Source organism: Pteronotus mesoamericanus, unplaced genomic scaffold, assembly GCF_021234165.1.
Source record: "Pteronotus mesoamericanus isolate MK-2021 breed Mesoamerican mustached bat unplaced genomic scaffold, CSHL_Meso_final contig_100, whole genome shotgun sequence".
In the NCBI taxonomy this organism is placed as follows: Eukaryota; Metazoa; Chordata; class Mammalia; order Chiroptera; family Mormoopidae; genus Pteronotus; species Pteronotus mesoamericanus.
Window position 1 is genome coordinate 2,688,050 of NW_026554999.1, and position 25,470 is coordinate 2,713,519.

Below are 25,470 nucleotides of genomic sequence, written 5' to 3' on the forward strand. Positions count from 1 at the left end.
CTAACTTTTCAGTTGGCAATATCTCTGTGCAGGCAGTTCTTTAATTGTTGTTAGGTATGTTGAAAGGTATAGAAGAAATTCTACCCAAGTGCTTGCCATGGACTGAATTGCAGATTGCATAATTTTAATTTTTTTTTTTTTGCTGGCAAGACAAGTATTGTTCAGCAGGTGTTCAGGTGTTGAAGTGTATTATAGATGTAGTGAAAAAACATATATGATCCTGAACAAATAAACAAAATACTGCTGACTGAAATTCTAACTAAATAGAAGGACACTTGGCATGTAGAGAAATGTTTACAACTTGAGTGTAAAGGAGGGGAATATTGTCAATTTGGGAAATGTTTGCTTCTTGAGTTTAAATAAGAATTTAATTTTCTCTGTGTGCTCATGTTCTTAGGTAGTACCAGAGAAAGCAGGCTTAGGGAAAGGAATGTATTGTGCCTTGAGAATGGACTTTTGGGGGGAACTTACTTTCCAGCTGATGTTTTAAGTGTTTTCTTGCATATAATTTATTTTCCTTAGGAAATGACCTCATGAACAAGTGATGTGGTAGACAGAAACTCAATCATTTCATAGATGTTTTCTGAGGACTGTATATACTATCTGATCAATTTGTTTTCTAGATGTTAAAAGGGGCAAATACCATTAAATGATAGACAGGGTATCAGTCAAACCAATGAGGTGATCAGTGATTTTGTACCTATCAGTATGAAACACTTTTAGGCATATAGTCAAGAAGTCTCAGAGCAAACATCTAATTAGATCTAACTGGCAACAAACTTAAAGTCATGAAAGTATTTCCTGAGAATAGGGTTCATTCAATGAAAAGATAAAGATTCCAAAGTCTGAATCAATGCACAAGCAATGATTCAAAACAAATATGTTAAATTACTTATGACTTAAAATATAAATAATATACAAATATTTTATGACATCATGAAAATTAAAAAATACAAAGAAAAGATTTGAAAGTAAATGGTACTTAATTGAAAATGAGCTAGAAATTAGAGTAAAGTAAATATTATTCCTGGATAACAGTAGGATATAATGGTTTGTTTAAATTTGGAAAAGTGGGTGGCAGAGTAGTAAATGCAGACTCAAGATTATTTACTGAACTGGTAGTCAAGAGTTCTGAGTTCAGATTCTGGTTCTGCCACTTTTTTATTTATAAGCTGAAAACTGAGAGGGTTTAAGTAAATCATTTCCTAACAAGTGGTTTTTCCACTCTGCATTTCTTTTCCCTGATGGCTTCACGCTGTTAAAGGCAGTTATGGGGGATGTTTTAATTTCCACTTTTCAGCATTTATCAAGTAAAATATTGCATATATACTATAATCTCCCTTTTTAAAAAAATGATTGTATAAAAACCTCTGTTAAGTTAGAATATGTGGCAATTATTAGTAATCAAGCACACAGCAAGCTTTTGACATAGTTTGTCATTCAACTCTGCTCACTGTTGTAGTGATTAAGACCATTAAGCTGCTTAGAGTACTTTTAATTTTCAATGTAGATAGTGTTTAGAGTAGAACAAGAGAAACTTGTTTAAAGACAAGAAGCAAAAGAAATGCTAATGTTATCACACAAGTGAATACAGACCTTAAAAGTGACGGTATTGGGAATTTACCTCATGATGCACTTAACAATCTGATCAAAATTATTATGTAGCCAACCTTTATATCTCAGTACTTCCATAAAACAATGTTAAAAGAGAAAAGTATTGTTGGGGTGATAAATACACCAAATTTTTACTTGTTTTTCATGTATTTGGATTTTAGATCAGACAGCCCCACAGTGGATTGTTTCAGAGAAAGGCTTACAAAGGGCAATCTGAAACCTTTCCCTGTATATTTTAAAAACTTCAGGAAAGTTATTAAAATGATGAAATAAGCCCAACTAATGTACTAAATTTAAAAATTCTAAACATTAAATTATAAAGACAGTTTAGTCTATTTTTAATGGTGTAATATGTGTTAAATTTCAGTATAGACATCATTTCTACAGTGTGGTAAGAAGGGACCTTTCTACTGAGAATCTTCCAGGTCCTGTACAAAATGTAAATTTCATAAATCATTAGATTCAGAATAAAATAGAGGAAATCTTTCAAAGACTTTACTTCAAAAAAATGGGAGTTGAACCAGTGATACCTCCTCTCCAATAGTAAGCAAACAGATGGTCCACAGCTGCACCAAGGAAAAACACCTATAGAAGTACGTGGATCTTCATTAGAACATTAAGCCTTGGACAAGCAGCAAGGGTAGGAAGTTGAGCCAGAAATACCAGCCTTAATCCTGGCTTCTTGAAATTTATGTAGGAATCATCTCCCCTGGTTCCCTGATGAAACAGACAAAAAACATTCTTAGGAAAAGGTTTCCTCAACTTAGTCCAACAGGATTCCCATAGATAATAATCAGGAAAATATGAGTTCAAAACCAAAGGTCAGTCAAGCACATGGGGAGGAAAACCATCATGAATGAAAGTCAACAGAGACAACAAATCCAGTGTAAAAGCACACAAATACACACAGGTGATTGCACACACCAAACAATAAAGTTATCTAAAGAATGTAGAATAGATACTATGAAATGCTTCAAGGAATATTTAAATAAATAAAATATGAATCACAACCATGAGTAAACCACAATGTTTCTAGGAAACCTCGGGAGACAAATCTGGAAAAAAAGCAAATCAAGTTTGTAAAAGAACTTTTTTGAAGTAAACCACTTTAGGAGAAGTCAAACACCAGATTATACACAACTGAAGAAAGAATTAGTGAACTGGAAGACTTGTATCAGAATATACCTGAAAAATTACCCATAATATTATACCAGTAGATGAAACAAAGTTAGCAATTTAGAGTAAGATAGTGCAACAAACATTTAATTGGACTCCCAAAAGGAGAGAATATAGACAACTTAGGAAAAACCACTATTAGAACAGAAAAATGACAGCCTTTTTTAAAACTGATAAAAGATATTCACCCACAGGATAAAAAAGAGATACACACCTAATCACATCATAATGAAATACAAAAGTTCTAATATCAACGAGAAAGTAAGGAGCCAGCTAAAGGAAAAAGGCATTACTTTTGAATGAGTAACATTTAAGCTTGGAATCATTTAGGCAATGGAAGTCAGGACAGTGTAATAATACTTTCGATGTGCTGTAAGGAAATAACAGGCAATTTAGAGTTAAATACCCAGTATGGATATCCTCCAATAATGAATATGAAATAAACACATTTTCAGACAACTAAAAGTTGAATTCATCTTTAGGTTTGTGTTAAAGGAACCTTTAGAGCTGTTGTTTAAAATTAGGAACATGGCCCTGGCCAGGTGGCTCAGTTGGTTGGAGCATCGTCCTGTACACCAAAAGACTGTAAGTTCAGTTCCTGGTCATGGCACATACCTAGGTTTCAGGTTCAGTTCTTGGTTGAGGTATGTACAGCAGGAAACCAATAGATGCTTCTCTCTCACATCACTCTCTCCCACCTTTCTCCCCCCACATTCCTCTCTCTAAAAATCAATAATAAAAATAAAATTAGAAATTATTTTGTCAGGAACCTCTCAACTGGAGGTAGTGAAGCATCAAAGTGACAAATATACATGCACATTGTCTTATTTAATATTTTGTATTGATTATGCTAGTATAGTCCCAATTTCCCCTTCTCTGTTCCCTTCCACACGGTAACCCCATTACCTCCAGGAATTCCCCACACTTAGTTATTGTCCATGGGTCATGCATATAAGTTCTTTGGCTACTCTGTTTCCTGTACTGTACTTTACATTCACCTGTTTATTCTATACCTACCAATTCTTATTTCTTAATCTCTGAATCTTTTCCCCTATCTTCCCCCTTCCCCCTCCCAGCTGATAACCCTCCAAATGATCTCCATATCTATGATTCTATTTATGTTCTGCTTGTTTGCTTAGATTGCTTTTTTAGATTCAATTAGTAATAGTTGTAACTTAATGCTATTTTTTTCTTAAATAAGTCCATTTAACATTTCAAATAATAAAGGCCTGGTTATGATGAACTCTTAGCTTTACCTTGTCTGGGAAGCACTTTACCTGCCCTTCAATTTTAAATGAAAGCTTTGTTGGATAGACTATTCTAGGTTGTAGGTCCTTGCTTTTAATCACTTTGAATACTTCTTGCCAGGCCCTTCTCACCTGCAAAGTTTTTTTGAGAAATAAGCTGATCGTCTTATGGGAACTCCTTTGTAGGTAACTAAATGCTTTTTTCTTCCTGCTTTTAAGATCCTCTCTTAATCTTTAACCTTTGACATTTTAATTATGATATGTCTTCGTGTAGTCTTCTTTGTGTCCATCTTGTTTGGGACTCTCTGTGCTTCCTGGACTTGTATGTCTATTTCCTTCACCAAATTAGAGAAATAGTCTTTCATTATTGGTTTTCAAATAAATTTTCAATTTCTTGTTCTTTCTCTTCTCCTTTCAGCACCCCTATGATTCGAATGTTGATAAGTTTGAATTGTTCCAGAGGCTCCTTAGCCTATCCTTGTTTGGGGATTTTTTTACTCTTTTGTTCTTCTTTTTGTTTTCTGATTGAATGTTTTCTTCTTCCTTATGTTCCAAATCATTGATTTGATTCTTGGTTTCATCTACTCCACTTTTGATTCCCTGTAAATTTTTCTTTATTTCACTTAGTATAACTTCATTTCTGTCTATATTTTTATGCTGTGGAAGTACCCAAAGTGTTCCTTGAGCAACCTAATAACCAGTGTTTTGAACTCTGCATCTGATAGATTGCTTATCTCCATTTTCAGTTTTTTTTTCCTAGAGTTTTGTTCTGTTCTTTCATTTGGGCCATATTTCTTTGTCTCGTTTTGGCAGCCTCTCTGTGTTTGTTCCTATGTATTTGGTAGAACTGCTTTGACTCCTTGTCTTAGTAGCATGGCCTATTGAAGAAAAGCGCAGCTGTAACTTGGGTGGGTTGGAGCGTTAGGTGATCACCAGGGCCGGGCAACCTGTGTGAACCAGGTTGATGGAATCTCAGATACGATGTCTCCGCTCTGTGGCTCTGTGTGGGGGAGGGCTCTTAAAAGAGAAAGTGGGTGCTGCCTGGTCTCTGGAGTTTTGTCCAGAAGTGCCCTGATGCCAGACACTTCAGTTTCTCCCCATATGCCACTGGTGCCTTTCTAGCTGCTGTACTGGTGCCGGAGCCTAGAGAGAGTGAGTCTGCGTAAGTGCTAAATCCATTTTGGGCCTTTTAAGAGGAAAAACCTAAGAATCCCTCAGTTTCTTCCGCTGTGCCAACTCCCACTGGTTTTTACAGCTGGAAGATATGGGGACTTTTCTTCCTGGTACTGGAACCCTGGGCTGGATGGTCTGGTGTGGGGCTAGAATCTCTCGCCCCTGAGGTATCCCACCTGATTTTTCTCTACTACACATGACTATGAGTCCACCTGTTCCCAGTCTCCATGTCTCTGCCCCTCCTACCCATCTGGACGAATGAGACTTCTTTAATAACTTGGTTGTCAGACTTCCATAACTCAATTTTCTGATGATTCTGAGTGATAGTTGTTTTGTAGTCTAATTGTAATTTTTTTCCTGTGACTGTGCAAGGAGGCAAACCATGTTTACCTACTCCTCCATCTTGAACAGAAGTTCATTGTACTTCTATGTACATTGTCTTAACAAAATAATATTAATAATATCCTTTGAGGCTTAAACCTGAATGAAATGAATAAGAATACATGTTTTAACCAAATAAATAAGGAAGGAAATATAATTAAAGGCTTTTAAGGTCCTCTCATGGTCCAGGAATATTGTTAGATTTTTATGTCAATCTTCTATCTTATAATTTCTGAAAAAACCATTAAAAGAATATAATGTATAACTTTAAAAATTGAAGAGGGGGAAATGGGATGACCATAAAACAACCCAAAATACAGCAATAAAATGTGATTTAAAAAGACAAAAGTAATGTATCTAATGGGATAAATAGAAAACATATAATAAGATTAGATATTTAATCCCAAATTTATTGATGATTACATTAAATGAGAAAGGACCAAATGCTCCAAGTTAAAAGACAAAGAGTGTTAGAATGGAGTCAGAGAAAGACAAAATACCATATGATTTCACTTATATGTGGAAACTAATGAACAAAATAAACTAACAAAATAAACTCATAGATACAGAGAACAAACTGACAGCTGTCAGAAGGAGTTTGGGGGACTGGGTGAAAAGGTTAAGGAATTAGGCCAAAAAAACACACAAACCACACACAGACAACAGGAGGGTAATTGCCAAGTGGAAAGGAGGGTGGGGGAAGGTGCAAGAGGGTAAAGAAGGGATACGTGGTGATGGAAGGAGACTTGACTTCGGGTAATGAGCAATGATGCCGTGTGCAGATCATATTTTATTGAGTTGTACACTTGAAACCTGTATGGTTTTATTAATCAATATCACCTCAATTCAATTTTTTAAAACAGAGTGTTAGACTGGAAAAAATGCTATTTACTATTTTTAATAAGCTTATCTAAACCTAGGCATATAAAAGATTGAAATCAAAAGGCTATGTAAAAAAAATGCCATACAAATACTAATAAAAAGAATGTTGTTTAAACTATATTAATATCAGAGTAACTAAAACTAAATTAACAGTTTAAACCTACAGTTCTTAAAATTTGTTCTGCTTTCTGGATAACGAGTGAAATCATGCCTCCCTGACAAGATGGTTTCCTGTCACAGTGCAGTGCTACCATGCCACCACGGGGTCGTACCACCATAATAAACTCGTTTTTCTTTCTGTCATTTTATGTCCTGAAGAAACTGTTCTAGAACAGTGTGAATTTCAGGTATTTTGTTTTATTAACTTCAAAAACATCTTCATTTTAGACAGAACAAGTATATTGAAAAGGTGGTCAGCATTTCCATTTTTTACCTTTTCAAATACCTGATAACCAAAACATATGAAGACAACAGAGATATTCTGGGCTTTGTGCATACCTGTAGTTTATGATATTCTAGATCCATAGCCTGCAAACTGTGACCTCTGGCCAGCTGCCTATTTTTGTAAATAATGTTTTATTGGCACACAGCTATGCCTATTCATTTACATATTATGTAATGCTGCTTTCAACTACAACAACAGTTGATAGTTGTAATGGAGGCTGTAGCTCACAAGTCTAAAATATTTACTACGTGGACCTTAATGACCCTGCTTTGACTGCCATGTGGCTTGAGCTTGCACTTTAAGCCGTATCCCTTCTAGCTTACTCACCTGTTACTTGGTACAGTATTATTCCTCACTGACATCAGTTACCATAGTAACGTAACATGAAAGGTTCGATTGTTTCTACTATACAACTTACATACTTGTTCACTTTGATGTGCCTGTAAGTTATTTCATTTTATCCTTGTGTAATAATCCTGTGAGAAAGGTATTGTCGCCCTGATATTACAAATGAGAAAAGTGAGTTTTAGAAGCCCAAACCTCAGTTTGCTTGTAGCCAAACCAAAGTTTGCTTTTTAATCATTGTGCTATACTCTTTCTGCCATACTTCCCTCAACTCTCCTTTTCTCTGTTTCATAGATTCTGCTTACTGCCTATGGATCATTTCCTGACTGTGAATATTTTATTTCTGCTTCTATTCTAAACTGTTCCCTTCCCTTTCTCATAACACTAAATCACTAGACAGTGCATCTATGACTGCTTTTGAGTCAGGAATCTGGTCATCCCTATCTGGGAGGCATATGATGAGGACAAAACATAACGTTTAAGTGATCACCTTTAAAGACCAACATAATATACTTTGGTAATATACTGCAATAAGCAATCCAAGTCTTTCTGTGAAGGGGAAATGTTTGAAATGTGGTTATTTTTATTCCTCTGATATTAGATTTTAATATTTTTAGATAGCCTTTTGTAAGATATTTAGTTATGTTTCCCTACTAGGTTCTTAACCTGCTTCTGAGGCTAAAAAGACAAATACCGGGATGGCAAGAATTGTATTGTTTGAACATTGTCTAATTAGTCCTACTGCTTGAAAATATCTAATTAGATATGTTATAGATGTGTTTAATAATATTGTCTATATATTTATAGTTATTCTTTAAAACAATTGTGTTAAAACAACTAACATACATATTAAATAATGCCATATAAAATGCGGTGTCATATAATAGAATAAGCAATGCTTTTTGGATACTTGTATGCTACTTCCCACTTTCCATTTTAAGCAGCTGTGAAACCTTGGGCAATTTCCAAATGTTTCCCTAAATATACTGTATTAGCAACAATTTTCTCATCTATTGAAGTAAGGGACTATATTACCTCTAACATCCTATTCAGGTCTAAAATTATTTGGTTCTGTGATTTAATTTGTACTGAATGTTTCTTTATTTAGCAGATATCACACATAAGATCAAATGCCACTGTTCTCTGATAAAAACAGAGTTCCATTAATGGTCTTGGAGTTACCAAAGAAGGCTTAACTATATAAAACTATTACTATTAAAAACACATTCAAGCCAAACATAACACGATTTTGAAGTAAGATAAAAGTGGTTTCTCCACAAAATCCAAAACAGTGGTTAGTGATATGGATACTGCAGTCTTTCTTTGCCTATCATTCTAAATTACTACAAAAAACTCTAAAGAAACAACATAGTTCATTTCTAATGCAATGGCGGTATATATGACTGTCCTAGTTAGATGGCACTGTTTAAGATACTTCATTTAGAAATAATGAAATATTTGGTTATATGACTAACCTAACATAGTTAATAAACCTTTTTTTCAGTCACTTAACATAAATAGTTCTGGGGATATAATGTGCTGCATGGTAACTGAAGTTAACAGTACAGTATCATGTATTTGAAGGTTGCCAAGAGAGTAAATCTTAACATCATAAGAAAAAATTCAAACTATGTGAGATAATGAATATTAACTAAACTTATTGTGCTAATCATTTTACAATATTGACATTCATTAAATCATTATATTGTTCAGTTGATATAGTTTTATATGTTGATTATATCTCAATGGAAACAGAAAGAAAAAAGATGTTACCAAAAAAATTTTAAGGTATACTGACGATACTGAAGATATAAAACATGCACCAATTGTACTGTAAACTTATGTTATTATCGATAACTGTTATCAAATGATTTGATTTCATTATTTCACCTGGAATTAGTTCAGCTGTTCCTTCCAGGCATTTTAAACAATACCTTTCATGTTTATTTTTTTAATAGTTCATTCTTATTGTATTTTTCCATTGTTATTTAACCCCCATACCTTCTTCCACCTCCCTCCCCCGACAGTCACCACACTGTTGCCTATGTCCCTGAGTTCTTTTACTTTTTTCTTGAACCCTCCACTTCTCAAGCCCCCACCCGCCAGAGCTGTCAGCCTATCTATAAGTCCGTTTCTGTTTTTCTTGGGAGTTCAGTTTGTTCATTAGATTCCACATATGATTGAAATCATGGTTCTTGTCCTTCTCTGACTGGCTTATTTCATTTAGCATAATTAACAATACCTTTTACATATTAGGAAGCAACTATGAAATGTAGTTGTAAGACACTTAAAATTGTAGAGTACAGCACTGGAGACTGCAATCAAAACTTCAGCATTTTCCATCTATAAAAAACAAAGGAAAGGATTAGAAATATCGGACAAGGTGGGTTTTTGTGTGAGTGGGGTAAGGATATGAGAAAACTTTTTAAACGAACTACAGACAGGAAAAATATTTTGGTATTTTTCAGGAGAGAATTTTATTGTTTTGGAGGAGAGAAATATATTGGGTTAATAATCATTTCACGTTGTAACATTGTTATATGCTTGTTACAATAGATAATATCTTAGAAGTATAACTGGCCCAATTTTTCCACATAAAATTACAGTGTGTTAAAAACAGCAAGAAAACAACAGCTAGTTACATATAAGGGAAGCCTCATAAGACTGTCACCTAATTTTTTTCAGTAGAAACTATGCAAGTCAGATGGGATTGGCATGATATATTCAAAGTGCTGAAAGGAAGGAAAAAAAAAAAACCCTCCAACTAAGAATACTCTACCTGGCAAGGCTATCACTCAGAATTGAAGAAGAAAGTTTCCCAGACAAGCAAAAGCTAAAGGAGTTTATCACCACTAAACCAGCCTCATAAGAAATGTTAAAGGGACTTTATTAAGCCTGTTTTAAAAAGGTCATAACTAGAAATAAAATATATGAAGGAAATTCTACCATGTAAAGGCAAATATATAGAAAAAGTAATGAATCAACCACATATAAATCTAGTGTGAAGGTCAAATGACAAAATTAGTAAAATGAACTGTAACTACAATAATTACTTGAGGGACACGCAAGATAGGAATATTTAAATTTGACATCTAAAACAGAAGGGAGTAAAAATGTAGTGCTGATAATAGATAACACAAACAGTAACTACCATATGATCCATCAGTTTCATTCTCCAAAGAAAATGAAAACACTAATTTGAAAAAATATATGCACCCCTATGTTCATTGCACCATTATTTACAATAGCCAAGATATGGAAGCAACCCAAGTGAGCATCGATAGATGAATGGGGAAAAAGATATGGTATATATAAACAGTGAAATATTACTCAGCCGTAAAAAAATAATGAAGTCTTGCCATTTTTAACAAAATGGATGCACCTTGAGAGTATTATGCTAAGTGAAATAAGGAAGAAAAAAACAAATACCATATGATTTCTCTTCCATTTGGAATCTACCAGAAAAAAAAAAAAAACAAGCAAAACTAGTCTTAACAAATGCCATATGATTTCACTTACAGTTGGAATCTACTGAAAAAAAAGAGAAAAAAAAGAACGAACAAAACCAGCCTTACAGATACAGAGAACAGATGGTTGCCAGGAGGTTCAGGGGTAGGCAAAACGGGTGAAAAGGATTGCAAGGCACAAACTTCTGGTTATAAGTCAGTCATAGAATAGAAGTATAGCAGGGAATATAGATAATATTTACCAATTATTTACCAATAACATTTTACACAGATGCTTTAAGGTTATATAAACTTAGGCAACAAGTTTGTCAGCTTCTTTATAATGTATAAAACTCTATAAAAATACATATATTACATGTACAGTATATAAATATAAACATACCTTAGGAGTCACCGTCTTAAAGAAACACCACTCCTTGGTGTGGTGACAAATGATAACTAGACTCCTTGGTATTTATTTCAGGGAAATGAAGGTATGTTTCCACAAAATTACCTACATGCAGATGTTTATAGCAGCTTTTTAAATAATTACCAAAAACTAGAAACAACCCAAATGTCCATCAACTGATGAATGAGTAAACAGTTACGGTATATTCATACAGTGGAACACTACTCAGTGATATAAAGGAATGGACTGATACATGTAATAATATGAATGAATCTCAAAAGCATTAAATTAAGTGAAAGAATTCAAATTCAAAAGGCTAACTACTATATGAATCCATTTATATGACATTATAGAAAAGGCAAAACTTAGGGATAAAAATCACATAAGTGGTTGAAGGGGTTGGTTCTCACATGCGGGCATTGACTGTAGCGGTGCGCAAGGGCACATTTTGCCCAAAGATAAATACTATCAGAATGGGTAGTGTTGTCAATAAGAACAATAGAAGTATATAATACCAAAAAAGCAATTGTCTGTGAAATGTGTAGAGTTATCATTTATATAATGTTTAAAAACCTGTAAACAATATTATCTATAAGTACATAACTATGTAATAAAACTATAGAGCATTCTTGAAAATACTGGACCTAAATTCATGTAAGTGTTTCACTTTGGGAATGGGAGGGAAGGGAGGGAATGTGATTTCAGGGTGATACATGAGTTGAGGTAGAGGATGTTTTTTAATTTAAAATAAGGTTTATAACTGTAAAGAATGCCATCAAAACTGTAAAGAGATATATTTAGTTGCAAATATACATATATGTGCACACTGTCTCTGGAAGGATATACAACAAACGGGTAACTGATAACATCAAGACAGGATTTGTAGCACTGAGGGTTGGAAGTGGCAGAAATACTGACTTTACACTGCATATTTTTTATACTTTTAGAATTTTGTTATATATTAAATGCATGTATTTTTTATTTACGTAATGGTATATTACACAAATATACCATGTAAATGGTATATTACATAGCTGTAAAAAAGAAGAAAATCTTATCTTTTGCAACAGCATGGATATACCTGGAGATTATTATGCTAAGTGAAATTAGCCAGTCAGTGAAAGACAAATGCCGTATAATCTCACTTATATGTGGATTCTAATGAACAAAATAGAAACAGAGGCATGGACTACATGGCACAGACTGACATCTATCCGAGGGGAGTGGCGAGGGGAGACTGGATGGAAGAAGGTGAAGGGATTAGCCAAAGAACGTATGTACATGACCCACAGACGCAGACAGCAGTGTGGTGATGGCCAGAGGGAAGGGGCAGGGCAAGAGCAAGTTGAGGGGACGGGGTGGGCAAAACTGGGCAGGGAATGGGGACATCTGTAACAATGTCAACAAATAAAATGAAAAAAACAATACATTAAATTTATTGTGTTTATTACCACATGGTTTAGAAAAAATAAATGCAATTTTTTTATGTTAATATAAACATAAATGAATGCATGCAGTTTTTATAAAACTAATTGCCAAAAATATTGGAAATATGACAGCGGAAAAAGAGGAAAAATACCTTGTTTGTTCATTTCTTAATGATTGTGATATGAAATTTATCTTTGACTTGTGTTGGAATTAACATGCTATTAATAACGAGACTGGGAGATGCAGTAGCAACAGTGTATTTAAATTAGTCATGGTTTTTTTGTAGTTATGTTTTCTTTCATTACGTATAACATAAATCCAACTCACACAAACATAAACTGAAATAAAAGATACTATACCCAGGAAGTCGAAAAATGGATCTGGATTTGTCTGGCACTCAGGGATCCAGGGGTACAAATTATATCATCAGCATTGTTTTCTTCCTGGGGCTAATGGTATAGAACAATCTGGATCATATCTGCCTGAGTTCATCCTAGCCCCAGGACTGAGCAGGATCAGTATAGCATAGGGTAAGGATATTTCCAAAAAAATACGTAGATGTGCTGGCCAGATAGGAACATATCTGATAGAGGTAGGAGGTTGTAAAGCCACAGAGTTTATCATAGCTTTAAAAGTAGTCTCCAGAGCTAGACTGATTAGATGTTTGGAACTGATAAAGTTAAGTTGGTTACTGTGAATCAACACTAAACCTTTATAACCAACTAATTGTGGGAAGTGAATTACTCAATATTACCCAAAACTCAAGAATTTAAATAAAGTTTGCATGATCCCATTTTTAACTGCAGAAATTTTTTAAGTAGGATCTTCATTATGGCATTTTCCTGCTAGAACACTGTTGGGTTTATATTTTTGGTTTGGTTTTTTTCCCCTCCTGGAAATATCCAGGTTAAAAAAAAATCAGAATACTCAATTAAGGTAACATTTAGCAAATTTTCTTTTACCTGTCTAATATTTGATATTCCTTAAATACAGGCAACAGGATATATGACGTTTTGTAAGATGAATGTGGCATGTGCTTTTTTGTGCAATTCTTTTTCACTTGCCACTGTTACAGTGGGTATCTGTGTCTCTCAAGTTATTATTTCAATCACATTTTATAGTGTACCCGAAAACTGGCAAAGTTGCTCATTATTGGCATCAAGAACCAGCCACCTATTTTTTTAAATGCTATTTAATTCGTGAGAATGTTTCATCTATGATTCTAGAATATGACATGTTAAAGCAAGCACTCAGGCATCTTAAATGTAATTTAAAGGTGACTTTTAGAATTTGCTTGTCCAGATAGAGAAGAAATTAATTAATTTCGTGGCTAAATTTAAACACAAAGATCCAAATTGCTGCATGTTTTTCTAATTCTCCATTATTAAAACAGAAAAATGGCATTGTCTAATGGTCTCATATTACAGCACTATGATCAGGATTTCACGATTTGTTTTGTGACTTCATCCTTATGCATGAAAATAATTCCAGTGAAATCATATAAGTTCAGCAAAATTAGTAATTTTTGCCTCTATTGCCATTAGTGTAGTTCATGAGATGTGTCATCACAATTTGCTCTATGTTATCAAGTAACATTTAAAGTAAAAGATAACTTTTTCATGCAAATTAAACTCAGAATAAACAAAAACTGAAACCTGATTTACCAGTACCACATTTTTTAATTTAATCTTTATTGACTTTTTTCCATTACCATTTAGTCCACTTATGCCCCCGCTTCCTCCAGCAATCACTCTGTTGTCCATGTCCATGAGTCCAGTACCATATTCTCGAAGTTATGTTGAGAACATTTTGGCCATGTCTGAAATCCAGCAGGAATGATGGTTAGAATGATGGTTAGGTGGCAATTCTTTTAAAATTACTAATTTTGAACCCTATTGAAAAACTGATTGCAGAGCCTTCAGAATTTGAATATTATAGGCAGAGAGGAGCAAGAGCATTTCTTGAATAAAGTATCTTTAACATTCAAGCTTGCTCCCATTCTCCCTTTACAGATTGTTTTCCTGCAGAAAAAGGAACGGAAAAGGTTAAATGATATCTGTAAGAATCAGTCGTGTATTTTTTCATGTTAAATATCAAAGATGGTTTAACAACATATTTAGAATTTTCTGAGTTTTACTATTAATAAAGTTAAAAGAAAATCTAGTGTGATCAGGCAGTGGAGCCACATTAAATTTGTATCTGAAACACCCAGTGTGCTTATCTGTACTCTAGATATTGCTCTGAACCCATGTTCCACATTCTGAATTCTGTGTGTAAAGTTAAACATTGCAGAAGGGCATATATCTGATGATAGAGATGAATAAGGCTGAAGTTTAGTAATGAGCAAAGTTGGTAAATTTAATATGTTCAAGTCTGCAGTATGTATATGCTATTGATATAATTGGATTATTTTGTGGGAAATTATGAAACAGTCCTAACAGTTTTAAAACTACCAGAAATTTAAGACTCTTATTGATACTGTAGTACGGTATTTTTACATATCAGATTAATACTAAATTCCCTAAAATATTGATTGCTTGCAGGCAAAGTTATTAGCCATGCAAGAAGCCAGAGAAACTGCAGTTCAGCAGTACAAAAAACTGGAAGAAGAAATCCAGACCCTTCGAGTTTACTACAGGTAAAAACTCTTTTTAGTGGGGGCATCAATAAATGTTGGTTTGAAAAATGCTTGTGCCCAGTTTTACAGTGGTGAATGAGGAAATACCTCAATGAAATTAAGCATTATGCACTTAAAACCTTTTTGTAATTTTAAAATGATTCAGGCATAAAATGTTTATTATTTTAACCTCTTTTCCTCCCTGCGCTTGGTAAGTTTTAAGTTTAGACTCCCATCAGATTTGGAAAACTTATAAATGGAGCCTGGTCAGTGGTTGAACTATTGACTCTTCGAAATGCCACCTCTAAAATGATGACATATATTTTCAAAATAGTACATGACTATCAGTAATAACAGCCTTTCCTCTATTATAACATGAGAAGTTTCTAAAGGATTTTTAAGATTCATTTAAATAAAGAGTAGTTGTGAAATTAATTTAGTAGGTCACACTGGCATTTTTTAATGGAAAGAAATAAAATCAAAAATGGCAGGGTGCATCTCCTATAGTAAGGGTCAGTACTGTTTTGTGCTACTTTTGTTTCAGTTTTGTGTTGCAAGAGAGAGCTAAGATTGTATATTGGGCTATGTACACAATACATATCCTCACAGTAGATCAAGGTTTAAAAAAGAATTTGACAAATGATGTACAAAGCCCTGTGTATTCTTTGATAACTTACTGAGATTTAAGAAAACAACAACAAAAAATAAAACCCCTCTAGTCTGAAATGTAAGGATTCACTCACTGGGGTTATAAGTTATTGAATTTTTTTTTAAAATGTGGCCTTCCTTTAAGAATGTTAAGTGCATAAATGAAATAAATCAAAATCAGTTTTACTGAAATACAATTATGAAAGTATTATCTTATAGTGTCTTGGTATTTATATGCATCATTATTAATACACTAAATAATTAGATCTAACAGTAAGTCTATGAACAACTGTAATTTCAAAGTAATGATGACTGTAAGTGGATTTGGGGGATAACTGCAAACACTGAAATGTGACATGAAAATACCAGTAGTTTCTGTGGGTAAAAACTCCACAACCATCAGCACCGCTATTGTAGTTTGTTGTCTGTGTTCATAACTGTAGGAAATGCTGTATTTACATGAGAGTTAGTGAAAAATAGAGATGAAGTTTTTTTTTCCATCCCCTATTTAAGAACCCGTGCTTTAGAGCAGCATTACTGACATAGACAGAGGTTAGTTATTGTTTTGAGTTGAATTGTGTCCCTCAAGCACCTAACCTCTAGTACTTAAGAATTTGACCTTATTTGGAAATAGGGTTTTTATGAAAGTAATCAAATGCAGTCATTAGCATGGGTTCCAACCCAATATGAAAGTGGAGATTTGGACACAGAGACACATGCATAGAGGGAAGACAATAAAGATACGGGGAGACAATAGCCTTGTCCCTGGAGTGACGCAGCTACAGGCTAAGGAGCACCGATGACTGGCAGAAAACACCAAAAGATAGAAGAGGTGTGGGAGGACCCTCCCATAGAGCCCAACAGACATCTGGATTTTTAGCTTCCAGAACTATGAGGCAGTTCATTTCAGTTGCTCTAAGGCCTCCAGGTTGTAGTACTTTGTTACAGCAGCCCTAGGAAACTAATACAGTTATCAGATACCAAGTATGTCTGGTTGATGACTGTCTGTGGGGAATCATTTGCTTACAGTTGGAATAAGTGTCTATATGTGGCCAAATAAGTAAGCAGAACCCTGATAGTGGATGAAGACATCCCACCCACTCCCCGTGCTTAAAAGCTATAGAGTATGATAGTTTTCTGATTATGCCAGTGAGTTCTTAACTGTAGCTGGGTATTAGACTCACCTGAGGACCTTCTAAAAATCCTCATTCCTATCCCATCTCAAACCTATAAGAGCAGAGTCTGTTGAGGCAGGACTCGGCTACCAGTATGTTTTAAAACTCCCTGTAAATTCCTATGCAGGGCCAAGTCCAAGGGCTGCTGCTTTACACACACATTTCAATTAGCTGCGTTACATTAGGGTTTCCTCTTGGCAGAACAGCAGAGGTATATATTAAACCCTTTATTAAGACATGAATGCTGTGTGATTTGTGACACCTCAGATATTGCAGCATGGTACATAGTTGCTTCACCTCATAGAAGAGAATTTTATGGACTCTTCCTCTGCCATCTTTGTGAGATAGGACAGCAGGTAGGTGTTGTGCCAATAAAAAGACAGTATCCAAGAATTCCAAGAGGCATATGATAATCTTGCATGAACTTTTTGGAAAAAAGGAGTCTTGATGCCAGATCTTGTCACTCCTTCTCTTTGATAAATTGCAGATTATGGAAAGATTTTGAAAATCGTAAAACTTTAATCATTGTTTTCAAGACTTTTAACCTACATGAATTTAACAGAGTTAAATGACCTCTTCTAAATAGTTAACAATTATTGGCTCAAAAATATGATTTAAAAGTACCACTCTCACTGTTACTTTTTTTAAAATTGCTGGTAGTGTAGTAAATCTGCTGGGATTTGCTGTTAGAAATCCCTGCCTTGTGTGACCTTACATAAATGAGCCTCTCTAAGACCATCTCCTCTTTGTAAAGTGAAAATTATGGTACCTACCTTGTAGAGTTGTTTTCAGTAAGTACAGATCTTAGCACATATTTGTCTTATTGTTAGTGCTCAACCAATGTTAAGGTAATTTTATTTTTACAACAAGAAGACAGTGAGGTAGAAGTAGAATCGAAAACTATAATATCACTGAAGCCAAGGAAGGAGATATACAAAAAAATAAAATAAAATATTGTTAAATAGTTAAGTAAGATAAGAACAAAAAGTTTCCTTTTTGTTTGAAATTAGGTGGTCGTTAATGACCTCCACAACCGTAGTTTTAATAAAGCATTAGATGTAGAAGCCAGTTTTCTGTGAAGAGTGATTAGAGGTAAAGAAGCATAACAATTTGGACATAGAGTGGTCCTTGAAGAAACATGAATAAGAATGATGTTAATGATAGTTGAGATGAAAGGAAGGTAGGTTAAGGATTTTAGTATTTGTTTTTGAGAAATGTCAGATACTTGAGCACATTTATGACTAATTAGGAGGAGTCAATAGAGAGAGTTTTTATGAAACAGAATTTCTAAAGAAGTAGGATGATACAGAATTTAGAATCTGCAGAAGAATTTGCCTTGAACAGGAAGAGGACCATCTTGTGCTCATAGGAGCAAAGGAGATGAGAATAACTGTGAATGTAAATAAATTTTAGTTCACAATTAATAGTTTCTTTTTTTCAGTGAATTAAGGGCCAATGTGGGCTTCTGAACTAAGAAAGCAGGAGGCTTTGAAAGGAAAAACTAAGATTAGCTGCTAAAGGTAGTAGGCAGAAAGAACTGAATAAAGACAAGAAGAACAAAGACAATCTTGACGACTAATCTGGGAGTGCAGGCCATAAATTTGTAAGAGTTCTAGTTTTTACAGTTGTGTAATTTAACATATACAGTTGACCTTGTATAGCAGCACAGAAGGCAAAGGGTGGAAACGATTCAGGATTATGAATTTGCAAGACGAAAATTATGGGGAAGAGAGTGGTTGAGGGCACACTAGGAGCAAAGTTGTTGAAATGATGAATGATAGTCTTAAGCTAAATAGGGCAGGAAATAAAATTGAGGAGACGTGTATACTGAGAGAAAAAGGAGGAATCGAGAAATCATATATCTTGAGATTATAAAATAAATGTAGAGGGAATAAGAAAATTTAAGAGCTGAAAGGATTAGAAGTTATAGTCCAAAAGTGGAACACTGCTATTTAAGATCTCAAATGTGAAGCACTCAATCTGAGCAATGACTATGTCTATCTATCTATCTTATCTATCTATCCATCATCTATAGATGGCACTGGCAGCCTGGAGCAAGTCAGTATATAGCTGGCATGTATACCATGAAACAGTAAAGGAATAAGCCTCGAGAATAACTCTGGTTCGAGTCTGGCTCTCAACTTTGCAACAGCCAAAGTAGAGGAGGATGTTTTAAGGGCAGATTAAAATATGCCAATTAGTGATATTTACCTTTTAGTTTTCAAAAAAAAATTTTTTTGCTGGGTTATGCTAAGAGCTGCTGATACTTAAGCATTGCATTTCCCTGTATGGAAATAAGGAATATGGAAATATATTTTTCTGAGTTTCTCTATTCTCTTAGTTTGAGTTGTAGAAGACTTTGGGTACTAAGAAAAAGAAATGTTGGCCTATGTTTCCCTTGGTGGAGTTAGGGACAGGGACAAGTGAGGTGGATGGGTAGGGATGTTACACTTACCATAATAACTGACAGCTCTTTCACATTAAGCAGAGCGATAGAAGGAGAGGAATAACAATACAAGATTTAAAATAAATTTTGCTTATTAAAAAAGCACTAATAAAATACTTTTTTGTTGCTGTGCTGAATGCTGAATTCATTTGCAGCAGCTTCGTTACACCAGATCTAAACAGTTTCAACAGGGAAGAGTCTTAATCTGGTAAGATTAAGTTTGTATTTGGTAATGACTTTTTCCTGTTGTTGTAAACCTGTAGTGCTGCATTCCTAAGTTCAGGAGGCATAATAATAACAAACTCTTTTCTAATCGAGAGAATGCCTGAGTTTCAATGTTGGCTGATTAAATAGAGCTTCCTTATATTTTCTTTTGCTTAAAGAGTGTAAATTCAAATGTGTATATAAGAATTATATCCAGTTGTTTGGTGCCAATAGATGAGGATTTAATATACTTCTAATTACAGCAGTTTATGTTTTAAATTTTTATTATGTGTAATTGCATGTGTGGAGTCATAATACCTTTCAGAACATAGTAAATTTCATTTTTGACCAAAAATATTGAATAGAATACTCAAAATTTTAAGACAATAAATCTCTATGAATGTGCTAGTATTTTTTAAGTATATTTTATTGATTATGGTATTACAGTTTTCCGATATTTTTCTTCCCTTTATCCCTCTCCATCCTGTACCCACCTTTCCCTCCAACAGTCCCCCTCCTTAGTTCATGTCCATGGGTTGTACATATATGTTCTTTGGCTTCTCTATTTTCTATACTCTCTTAACATCCCCCTCTCTATTTTGTGCCTACCAATTATGCTTCTTATTCCCTGTCCCTTTTCCCCCCATTCTTCCCCTTCCCCTTCTAACTGATACCTCTCCAGGTGATCATTTCTGTGATTCTGTTCTTGTTCTAGTTGTTTGCTTAGTTTTTGTTTTTTAGTTTCAGTTGTTGATTGTTGTGAGTGTGTTGTCATTTTACTGTTCATTGTTTTTGATCTTCTTTTTCTTAGCTTAGTCCCTTTAACATTTCATATAATAAGGGCTTGGGACTTGGTGATGATGAACTCCTTTAACTTGACCTTGTCTGAAAACCACTTCATCTGTCCTTGCAGTCTAAATGATAACTTTGCTGGACAGAGTAATCTTAGGCATAGGTCCTTGCCTTTCATGATTTGAATACTTCTTTCCGGCCCCTTCTTGCCAGTAAGGCTTCTTTTGAGGAATCAGTCGATAGTCTTATGGGAACTCCTTTGTAGGGAACTCTCTCCTTTTTTCTTGCTGCTTTTAAGGTTCTCTCCTTATCTTTAATCTTGGGTAATTTAATTATTATATGTCTTGGTGTGGTCCTCTTTAGGTCCCACTTGTTTGGGACTCTATGAGGTTCCTGGACTTGTATGTCTATTTCCTTCACCAGATTAGGGAAGTTTTCCTTCATTATTTTTTTCAAGTAAGTTTTCAATTCTTGCTCTTCCTCTTCTCCTTCTGGCACCCCTATAATTCTGATGTTGAAACATTTAAAATTGTCCCAGACTTTCTTAAACTTCTCATTTTTTCAAATTCTTGTTTCTTCACTCTGTTCTGGTTAAATGCTTATTTCTTCCTTTTGTTCCTAATTGTTGATTTCAGTCCTGGTTTCCTTTCCTTTGCTGTTGGTTCCTTATATGTTTTTCTTTGTCTCACTTTGTATAGTCTTCACTTTTCCCTTTACTTTGCAGCTATACTCAGTCAATTCTGTGAGCATCCTGATTACCAGTGTTTTGAACTCTGCATTTGACAGGTTGGCTATTTCCTCATTGCTTAGTTCTTTTTCTGGAGTTTTTATCTGTTCTTTTATTAGGGCTATATTTATTTGTCTCAGTGCAGCTGTTACGTTGTAAGGGATAGAACTTAGTTATTCACCAAGACAGGGCAACCCAGGTCACTGCCTTGTGGTGCTGTATGTAGGGGAGGGGTCAAAGAGGGAACAATGCTGCTTGCTCAGCTCTCACCCTGCTTTCATTCACTTCCCTCGCTACTCACAAGCGAATTGCGCCCTTCTGATGTTGATTCCCAGATGGGTAGTCTTGTGTACATTCTGGGACCCCATGGCCCCTCTAAGAGACTACTGTGAGACTAGCAGTTTCTCCTACCTCTACAATCCCCACAGATTTTTACAGCCAGAAGTTTTGAAGCTTTCTTTTCCCGGCAATGGAACCCTGGGTTGTGCATTCAGTCTTGCTCCCCAGTTGTTCCTCCTGGTTTATCTGCACACGAATGAGGGATTGCTTGGTCTACCAGCTGCCACCTTGTCCTCTCCACCCTGGCCGCCTGTCTCCACCCCTCCTACCAGTCTGGATGAGTGTTTCATCTTTAACTCCTTGGTTGCTGGACTTCCGTATAGTTTGATTTTCTGGCAGTTCTGGTTGTTTTTTGTTTCTAAATTGGTTGTTATCCTCCTTTTGGTTGTGCAATGAAGCAAAGCATATCTACCTATGCCTCTGTCTTGGCTGGAAGCGAATGTACTAGTATTTTTTAAATAAGTAAATAGAATGCTTATGTGTTTGACATTGTGAAAACTAAACTAAACATGAAGCCTACTTACTGGGTTCATAATATAAATTTCAAAGTCATAGAAGCCATAAAGATAGAGGCCATGTAAAATATACTCAAAAAGAGGCTGAAATTCTTCATTTTTCTCCACATTCTTTTTATAAATTTTATTTAGTGTTGAGTCTTTGACATGTTATATACACTCTTTGCCTGTATGTACACAATTCTTCTTAGCAATCAGAAATATCACTGTCACTAGGATCTGGTTGGAGTTTTTTATGGTGGTGATAGTTTCTCATTCAACCATATGTTCTATCAGAACCACATACTGATAAGATAGCATGCAAACTCCAGCCATGGAGCAACATTTTTCTCAGTGCAAATCCCTCATCAAGAGCAGTTGAACATTGGCTCCTGACCTCATTAGTGCTATGTTCTAATTATTTGTGCTAATTGGGCTACCCTGTGACATAAACTTTGTGTCACATGTTCCTGTATTCTGGTTCCATACTGCTAAACCAGTATTAAAGATAATTTCTAAAAAATTATTTTTAGGCAAGTTCCAAACTTTCGAAGTTTCAGTTTCTTTAACTTTGACATGTGAGGTTTTTTTTCTAATTCTAATCTTCTGTGAAATTTTGTCACCCTTTCATATGAGGTAGATTAAATTTTTGTTAAGTGATGTTTAGAATCAAGAATTGCCTTCTTACACAATTTAGATGTACCTGTTTTCAAGGCCTTTTTAATGTATAGCTTGCCTCACCTTTATTGTTCAAATCACCATATGTATTTATGGGTAGCTCTGAAATGGAATACAAAAAGAAAATTAAAATGTATTTGAAACACAAAACCCTAAAGTTATTTTTTATCAATCCAGTGGTTCCAAATATAATTAATAAAGATTGCTTCCTTCCTCTTCTCAACTTTATAGAATGTGACAGTTAATAAGTTACTGAACTTCTGAATGTCAGTTTCTCTACCACTAAAGATCATATGTGACCTGCTTATTATGAAAATCAATGTGATGATATAATTGTATGTTTCTGATTATTATTATTAAATATTAACAGTATTTCTGATAAAATTATTTTAAACATTTTAGTTTATTGAGGTATAAAGCAACAATTAAATTAGTAAGAAGGCTATTTCTATTTAAATATTTTATATCTTCTATAACTTTGTATCCAGAGGACATTTTTTACATTATTGGATTTCACTGTTTTATGTGTCTTATTCTAACAGTGAGTTACAAGAATAAGACCAAAATTCATCATTAGCTCTCAGCTTTTCTCCATTATTGTATGAAATGATCCAGCCATCTCTTTTAAGATCATTTTATAAAATATTTTGCCATTTAATAATTGTGGTCTGCAGAAGGCCCAGAGTTAGAATGGCCTAGCCAAGCATAGGTCCTAAGATTTGCCATCTATTAACATTATTTCTATCAGCTTGAGAAAATTTAATTTTGTATTTTGTTAGATAAAAATGTAAAGTGTCTCCTTTAGTCTTGGCACTTAGATATTATTATTATAGTTCCACAAGTGTCAGTTGCCTTCTACATAGGTAATCTTTTATTTGTTCTTTTTCACAAATTTAATCAGTAATGAAATTTTGCTAGTTTTTTTTCTTGCAATGTTTGTTATTTTCACCATCTTATTTTTCAAAGTTCCTACCTTAGAGCAGACTAGTATACTTTCATGCCCAGGCTTTTCTTGCTACTTTTATCTACTTGTCTCTATTCCTTACTCTTGTTAAGATTCCTGAAACATAATATTTGTATCCTCTCACTCAGCCACCAACAGTATTTAATATCACCTTACCTATGTACTAAATGTCAAACCGTATGACCTAACATTCATGAACCCTTGATTTTGCTGTCCACTCTCTTTCTGATTTAATGTTTCATCAATTATCTTTTTACCTTTCAATTTCCTTCATACCCATGTCACCAGCGCCAGTACACAGCCTCACACATAGTAGGTACTCAGCAAATGTTTATTATAGTGCATTGACTATTATTTGCACTCCCAAAATGAATCATTCACTATTTCCTAGACACACCCTGAAATTTCTCACTTCACTGCTTTCCCTTATGTCACCTATTCCGCCTAGAATACCTGATCTCTGCCTGTCAGACTCTTATTGAGCCTTAAGAACACAATTTAAATACCAACTGTTTCATTAATCTTTTTCTGATCTTCACAACCAGAAATGATTTCATTCTTCCTTAAACTATCATAGTTCCTCACAATGGCTCTCTCACAATATATAGAACTCCTGCTTACCCATGTGATGGTTTCACTTCAGTAAATATTTGCTAAACAAATGAATAAACAATCAAATTTAACACTAGATTGAAAGTTTCTTCAGATTAAAAGTTTCTTCTGTGGCGTGGTAGTCTATGCATTTCATATAATAAGAGCTCAATGTTGAATGAAATGATTGGGCCTAGGCCAGCATATTAGTCAGTCATTTGCAGATGTGTGGGGCAAAATGAGGTCTCCGTACAATAAAATAGTATATCATCTGCCAGCAAAAATTATTTTTTCCAAGCCAACAGTGCTCACATTTAAAAGCCATTTATTATCAGAAACGTTTGGTTGGATTTTACCTTTCTTAAAGGTAAATTTAGAATATAAAAAAAAATTAAGAAACAGTATCATTATCCCATGTTCATTGTAGTATTGTTTCTTATAGTGAAAAAATAAGAATCTTTCCTATGGGTTTTTTTTTTTTAGTCAGTACATTGTTTAAAAATATTGTTAACTGTCAAAATAAAAACTGGAATATCTGCCAACATGGGGCCCTTAGGATTATGGCATGGCACATGCGTTACTCAAGGTTTTTCAGAGAAACAGAAACAATAGACTGTGTATATCCAGGGAAGGGATTTATTTTAAGAAATTGGCTCATGCCATTGTGGAGGCTGACAAATTCAAAATGTGCAGGGCAAGCCAGCTGGCTGTAGACCCAGGGAAGAGTTGATGCAGCAGTCAAGAGTCTCAACATGCAGAGTTCCTTCTACCTTGGGGAAATCTTAGTCTTTCTCTTAAAGCCTTCATCAGATTGGCTGAGGCCCACGCATATTGAAGAGAATAATCTGCTTTCCTCAAAGTCTACTGAAGCAAATATTATTCATATGTACAGAATACCTTTACTAGCATCATCTAGACTGCTGTTTGAACAAATATCTGGATACTAGAGCCTAGATGAGTTGACACATAAAATTAACCATCACATCTGTGCACTTCAACAACTTTTTGAGGCTAAAAACATTAGGTATAATTAGAAACGCCTTTGTCTAAAAGGCGTATGCCTCTCCATGTTACCACATTCCCCATCCTGCCTACTTCCTGCATTTAAAATCATATGCCTTTGTCATATAGACATATATGTTTGTGACCCCAGATATATGCTGTGATCTCATTTATTCATAAAAGGAGTATTTGTACAAATAGGCATATGCCTCGGCCCCTGGGTACCTCTCTAACCTCATTTCTCTAC

The 25,470-nt window shown here is 34.6% G+C and overlaps 1 protein-coding gene across 2 annotated transcripts in view; it reads left to right on the forward strand.

The window, feature by feature from the left end:
• MIPOL1 (mirror-image polydactyly 1) overlaps window positions 1-25,470 on the forward strand; it is a 291,999-nt gene that overhangs the window by 169,352 nt on the left and 97,177 nt on the right. For both annotated transcript variants that reach the window (XM_054589247.1, XM_054589175.1), the window contains exon 11: window positions 15,090-15,184. In XM_054589247.1, coding sequence (XP_054445222.1) covers window positions 15,090-15,184 — 95 coding nt within the window. The remainder of the gene's footprint in view (window positions 1-15,089; window positions 15,185-25,470) is intronic.